This window comes from Macrobrachium nipponense, chromosome 5 (genome assembly GCF_015104395.2).
Source record: "Macrobrachium nipponense isolate FS-2020 chromosome 5, ASM1510439v2, whole genome shotgun sequence".
Lineage (NCBI taxonomy): Eukaryota > Metazoa > Arthropoda > Malacostraca > Decapoda > Palaemonidae > Macrobrachium > Macrobrachium nipponense.
This window is the reverse complement of record NC_061107.1, coordinates 87752092-87759591: the sequence shown is the minus strand read 5'-3', so window position 1 is coordinate 87759591 and position 7500 is coordinate 87752092. Positions and strand designations below refer to the sequence as shown.

Here is a 7500-nt window from a genome sequence, read left to right as displayed (position 1 = left end):
AAAAGTAACGTTTAGAATACGTCAACATTGCTTTAAAATGTGTCATCAACAAGTTGGTAACTTATCACATAAACATTATATACGTGTTGCATACCAGTCAACGACTTATTGGCAGTCCCTTTCCATCTGTCACCAAAGAAGAAATGTAACGTGTAGGGTGCGTCAACATTGCTTTAAAACGTGTCATCATCAAGTCAGTGACTTACTACATAAACATTACATACATGTTGCATACAAGTTAAGGACTTATTTGCAGCCCCTTTCCATCTGTCACCGAAGAAGAAATGTAACATTTAGGGTGCATCAACATTGATTTAAAACGTGTCATCAACAAGCCACTGACTTAATACATAAACTTTGCATACATGTTGTACACAAGTCAACGACTTATTGGCCTTCCAAGCTGTCAACAAAGGAAGAAAAGTAAAGCGTAGAATGCGTCACCATTGCTTTAAAATATGTCATCAACAACTTGGTAACTTATCACATAAACATTGCACAAATGTCTCATACAAGTTGACGACTTATTGGCAGTCCCTTCAGAGCTGTTACCAAAGGAAGAAAAGTAACGTTTCGAATGCGTCAACATTGCTTTAAAACATTTCATCAACAATTCAATGACTTAATGGCAGTTCCAACCAGTGCCTCATATGATTGCTCAGCATTTGCAAAGAGCCACCTTCCCTACCTACGGTTGTTAACGTGTTTTCATCTTGTTCGTGAGGTGTGTGCGATGAGTTCCCAACATGTGTTTATGCCGTGTTTTTTTTCTGAAGTGTTGGCCCATCCTAAGCACGTTATACTGATCGAATTGGGATATTGTCAGAAACACCGACTGTATCTTCAAATCTGCTCATTTTTGACCTTACCTTCTTAGAATTAAGACCAATTATTCCTTGCAGCTTGACAGGGTTCATGTACTTCCCCTGGCCGTCTCTCACGCTGATCCAAACACAAGTCGAGGGGCGGGACGAGGCAGACTCGTGAGCAGGAACCGAAGCTGACGAAGGATTTGGAGACGACAGGACATATCCGGGTGACGACGAAACTGACGCATGGAGAGAGGGTGGATGCGAAGGCGGCCCTTGCGCCGTGTCGTCGTATATGCTCAGCACATCGACGGAATAAAGGGCGTCCCCCAAAATTTCTTGAAAAGCTTCGAGTAGCCTCCCAAGGCGACCTCCGCCCTTCTGAGAGTGGAAGAAAATCAGGATATTTTATACTTTGCCTTCGGATTAAGAAATACAGTAATTGAAGATATATTACTCATTGCTGCAAACAGTACTGTAGGGCAGGGATGTGAAGGTGTGAAATCATAGAAATTTGAGGTATTCTCTTTGGATGAAATGTACACACACACACACACACACACACACACACACACACACACACATATATATATATATATATATATATATATATATATATATATATATATATACATACATACAGATACAGAGAGAGAGAGAGAGAGAGAGAGAGAGAGAGAGAGAGATCTGAATAGATTTCACGTACGACCAAATGAGAAGAGAAGAGAAGAGAGAGAGAGAGAGAGAGAGAAATCAAGAGAAAGGGCGGAAGGTGGGCTGATAGACACAGAGAGAGAACTGCATAGCTGTGTACCTGTGGTGTCCAAAGGGTGGAGAGAGTGAGTAACAGACACAGAAAACTAGTGAATACCTGTGGGGTCCATCCGGCAGTGAGTTTTTCGGGTGTCAAGGGCGTGAGGGTTATTGGCGTTGAGTGGGCGAGCGACTGTTGGTTCAACAGTTGAACCGTCACTGTCACGTTCGCTGATACTCCACGCTGTCCTCTGTACACGTCTTCGACAGCAAACAGCAGTTCATATCTTCATGAGAAACAGCGGAATTGACATTACATAAACTGATAAGAATGATCAAGAGGATTGCATGTTTACAAGACGTAATGTATAGCTAAGTCTGACGCCAAACAAATTTAACAGCAAAATGTTAGAGGTAAAAAAAAAACGGACATTTGCTCTATATCATTACAGAGCATTAAAAGAAACAAACTACTTATCTAGTATTCATATCTGACCGTTAACCTACCTTTCAACAAACAGTTGATAACAAAATCAGAGATAATGAAGTTGACTCGTATTATCTAAAACAAGCCAACTGAAATCTTGAAATAACACTTTCCGAAACATCCTGAATACACAAAAAATACAAAAGAAAGTTTACTTTCACCGTTACACACACAAAAAAAAATCTGAGGGCGAGAGTAGTACCTTATTGAGAAAATTTTGTGAAGTATACCACTATGAAAATACAGGGTTTTGAGCTTTCCAGAGTTACTGTCGTTTTTTTTTTTTCTGAAGAAAGGGTGGGTAGCCATTGAAAGCTGAGAGTCTGTTTTCTTGCAAAACAAAATTTCAAGAAATCTATAAAAGAAGAGACTTTTTGCCCCGCGAATTTAGCAGAACGTGGTTTCTCATTTCATGTTGATATTGTCACTTCAGAAAATGCTCAAAAAGAAAAACCCAAGTAAAAATTTAATCAAGATTTCAATACGCTATTTCGGGTCGAATAACATTCAGTATTGCTATCATCATTTTGGTCTTCTTCGAATATTATATAGCATATATAGAACTTGTGTAAAAGCTCTCGTATGACTCAGTAACTAAGTAGATCAGTGCAACTTATTCAACACTATGATTCTGTGGATTGTGGAGAACTAAATAATTTAGCAATATGTGAATTTTCCTTTTCATGAAATATGTTATTGGAAAATTAGCTTCCACTGAAGGCAATTAATGTCTTGTTTCCATATATAGTGAAAGGCCAAATATTTTGCTTTCAGCTGGTTCGGTTGGGGAGAAATTAAACTTACACTCTGACCGAAGCTTTAAAAAAATAGAAAAGTAAACACAAGCTTTCTAAAGGATCCATTACGAAAAGAGATCTCTCCCGAGACACGCGATTATCTGTCTTACCTTCCTTCCCCAACCTGGCTGGAGGCGAAGATGGTGCCGTCGTCGGTGTTCAAAGTAAACAAAGGATGCTGTTGCCCTGACCATCTGAATCTCTTGTCCTTCAGGTCCCAGTCGTCAGGGTCATCAACGTAAACACGCCCAAGAGCAGCGTCGGAACTCCCGCTCTTTAAAGGGAAGTGTTGTGTAAACTGACACGCCAAAGGTGACGAGAGGAATTCAAGCTAAGAAATGTGCATGCACCCTGAATATTACAGCTAAGGTATATATATATATATATATATATATATATATATATATATATATATATATATATATATATATATTATATATATATAATATATATATATATATATATATATATATATATATTATATATATATATATCATATCCATTCATCACTTTTCCGTGATTCATATACATATATCGAGCTACAATGTCCTTTAATATCTAATTCGCTCTACCTCGGAATTAATATATTTTCATATATGCTTAACCGAAGGGGAATTTTTTCTCGATAATAGACTTGCCTGGATCGGGACGCGAGCCCAGGATCCTTTCAAATCCAGGAACGTCAGTGAAGCTTTTACCTACTACACTACCGCGAGAGGCTATAAAGTTCATGTCGCCTCTCACCCTGTGAGGCGACATGAACTTTATAGCCTCTCGCGGTAGTGTAGTAGGTAAAAGCTTCACTGACGATCCTGGATTTGAAAGGATCCTGGGCTCGCGTCCCGATCCAGGCAAGTCTATTATCGAGAAAAAAATTCCCCTTCGGTTAAGCATATATGAAAATATATTAATTCCGAGGTAGAGCGAATTAGATATTAAAGGACATTGTAGCTCGATATATATATATATATATATATATATATATATATATATATATACATATATATATATATATATATATATATATATATATATATAATATATATATTATATTTATATATATAATATATATATATATATATATATGGATAATATATCATCATACGCACACACACACAAATTGACTCTAGCAATATGAAAAAAGTACCAATCCTTGTCACAATAATTATTAAGTTTTGCTCATCATTTTTTAGTGTATTAATTCCTATGATGGCAACTCCCCAGAAAAATTTAGAATCCTTTTAAACGTACTTTGTCTGGGCATGCGAGTTCTCTCTCTCTCTCTCTCTCTCTCTCTCTCTCTCTCTCTCTCTCTCTCTCTCTCCCCTCTATTTAACTGTCTTTTCACCAGACCTACTGTGTTGCATGACAAAACCATTTGAAAATACTCTGATCCATCCTTTCAGTAACTGATTTTTTTATATTTTCCTTTATTCGTTATTGTTTTGATCACTTGAGCCCTCTTAAACTTCACCAATGTCATTTGAGCCCTCTTTAACTTCACCAATATTTTGTAAATTTTTCATCTCAACAACTCACTTTTGAACCCTTTCCATCTAGCATCTACACCTCATTTCCAGAACATGGAACATGACTTCACAGTTATTTCAATTATATTAATTGTGATATTTATCTTCGAAGACTATGCCAGTTGTGCCTTGAATGATAGAAATTACCTTTCGTGACGGAGGGGATTGTTCTTCTCCTACTTATGACTTACTAGCTTCCTTCCTCGCTTCGCCTGTACAGTTACTAACAATCTTTCTTTTACCCTAGATCACAAGTTTCGTTTTCCCCCAGGTACCAAAGCTAATCAACTTATCTATATCAAATTTGTGATCTACTTTTTTCTTAATAACCGATACATTTTTTTCTGTATTTCCCATTACCTTCTGCTATTTCTTTCTAATGAACGCCATACTCTTTGAAGGCTTGAATTTGAAGCCAATGACCCGTTTGGGTTTGTTCTGTATGAATAGGGGTAATCTTCTTTAGTTTGTTACATTAATCATATTATCAATTATTCCTTAATGTTTATCATTTCAATGTAAACTTATGAATCAGTTAAGACTTCCATTCATTACAAGTGTTCCATTCCCGCGCGAGCTTCCAGACTCATCCATACCAACACTTACCTGCGTCTTCCACGCGAGATTCCAGACTCACTCATACAATCACGTACCTGCGTCTTCAACAAGAGCTTCCAGACTAACCCATACAAACACGTACCTGCGTCTTCCACAAGAGCTTCCAAACTCATCCATACAAACACGTACCTGCGTCTCCCACGTGAGCTTCCAGACTCATCCATACAAACACGTACCTGCGTCTTCCACGCGAGCTTCCAGACTAACCCATACAAACACGTACCTGCGTCTTCCACGCGAGCTTCCAGACTCATCCATACAAACACGTACCTGCGTCTTCCACGCGAGCTTCCAGACTCATCCATACAAACACGTACCTGCGTCTTCCACGCGAGCTTCCAGACTCATCCATGCCAACACGTACCTGCGTCTTCCACGCGAGCTTCCAGACTCACCCATACAAACACGTACCTGCGTCTTCCACAAGAGCTTCTAGACTCGCCCATACAAACACGTGCCCGCTTCTTCCACAAGAGCTTCCAGATCATCCATGCCAACACGTACCTGCGTCTTCCACGAGCTTCAGATCACTACACTCCTGCGTCTTCCACAAGAGCTTCCACTATCCATGCTAACACTACCTGCGTTCCCCCACTGACTTCCACCCACTCATCTACAAACACGTACCGCTCTTCCGCGACTTCCGATAATCCTAACAAACACGACCTGCGTTCCTTCCACGCGCTTCCAGACTTCATGCCACAGTACCGCGTCTTCCAACGCGAGTTCAGACACCCATACAAACACGTACCTGCGTCTTCCACAAGAGCTTCCAGACTCATCCATGCTAACACGTACATGCGTCTTCCACGCGAGCTTCCAGACTCGCCCATACAAACACGTACCTGCGTCTTCCACATGTAGACCATTTTGCGACCTGGTTTCATGGGGTTGTCATTGATATCATCGACGACGACTTTTATGAACTGGGTGTCTGCTAAGCCTCCAGCATCCTTCACAAGGACAGTCACGAGTAGCTCCTTATGGCGCTCTCGATCAAGGGTGCTTTTCGTCCACACCTCTGCTCCTCCCCTCCCGCTGTCTAGCTCTGAATTTCGATGAATAGAAAAGTAAAGCGATGCCTTTGGAGCTTTTTTGGAACGCATATAAATTTGAATGAATAAGCAACACTCATTAACACAGTTTGATAACACTGCCAACAAGAGACTAAGGGTAAACCTAGTACGTACTTGGGTCGAATTTGATAAGAACAGTTGCTTTGATTATCGGCTGGTTAGACGGGTCCAAGGAAAACACAAATGGAGGTCCGTGTCCCAAGGCCCACACGTCTGGATCGGTAGCGGTTAAGACGCCAATGAGAGACGGAGGGGCGCCCTCGACGACATGGAAAACCGTAGGGGGCAAAAGACTGGGAGGGCAGTCGTTAACGTCAGTTACCGTGACGGTCAGGGTGGCAGTTGAGGTCAAAGGGGGATGTCCGTTGTCCATAGCTAATATCAGGGCAGTGCCCACTGCCCCGTCTTGCGTCTCACGATCGAGAGGTTTCCGTAAACTGACGATGCCACCAGTGTCTATAGTCAGAGCGCCCCAGCTATCAAGTACATTATACTTGACTGTCTGTTTGCCTTCCTGGAGAAGAACGACCAGGGTAGGGTTAAAATGGGTCACTTCAAATTATGCAGTTGCATGTATGCACAATGATACACTCGGCCACATATGAAAAAGCACACTTACACATGTGCTCACATATAGGCAGCGCGGAAATTGAAAAATTTGATCGAGTAAGTTAAAATAATATTATCATCACAATTCTAATTTAATGTTGCTGTTATACGAAGAGGCTGGGGCCTATGTTAATTGCAAATAATGAAATTGAGACGATGGTATTAATTATCTCTGGTGAGTTACTCACCAAAGAAAATCTATGGGTACTGAGTTCCCGAAATAATACTAACAGGAGTCACTCACCAAAGGAAACTGTAGGTAATGGGTTACTCACTAAAGAAAAACCGTAGGTAGTGAATTACTTTAACAAGTAAAACTGTAGGTAGAGAGTTACTCATGGGAGGAAAGCTGTAGGTAGTGAGTTACTCAGAAGGAAAACTATAGGTATCAAGACACATGCCAAAGAAAAACTGTACTGTATGCAGTGAGCTATTTAAAAAAATAAAAACTGTAGGTAGTTTACTCTCCACATAAGGAGAGAGCAGCTAAACTAATGGAGTGAGTCACTGAAGAAAACTGCAAGTTCTGAATTACTCACAGAGTAAAGTGTGGAATTTTGGGATAAGTCGGTATAAAAATAAAATGATGATTTAAATCTAAAAGCTTCAAGTCCACAGAGCGTGAATAGATGTGAGGTTAATTATATTATACTAACTGGTCCTTGGATGTGGAGAAGGCGGGAGATTAACCACTGTATTTGATGGTTATATGTAACTCCCGAATACGTAATTAACATGGTCTCGAAACATATTCGTTTCATTATTCAAGCGAGAGAGAGAGAGAGAGAGACAGAGAGAGAGAGAGAGAGAGAGAGAGAGCTC

General features: G+C 40.2%; 1 protein-coding gene across 1 annotated transcript in view; it reads right to left on the bottom strand.

The window, feature by feature from the left end:
* The window catches only part of LOC135215484 (putative neural-cadherin 2), a 61769-nt gene that overhangs the window by 31748 nt on the left and 22521 nt on the right, over positions 1-7500 (bottom strand). The window contains exons 6-10 of the mRNA XM_064250241.1: positions 6184-6583; positions 5839-6041; positions 2957-3120; positions 1681-1849; positions 870-1190 (exon numbers count right to left, since the gene is read on the bottom strand). Of these exons, the coding sequence (XP_064106311.1) occupies positions 870-1190; positions 1681-1849; positions 2957-3120; positions 5839-6041; positions 6184-6583 (1257 nt within the window). The remainder of the gene's footprint in view (positions 1-869; positions 1191-1680; positions 1850-2956; positions 3121-5838; positions 6042-6183; positions 6584-7500) is intronic.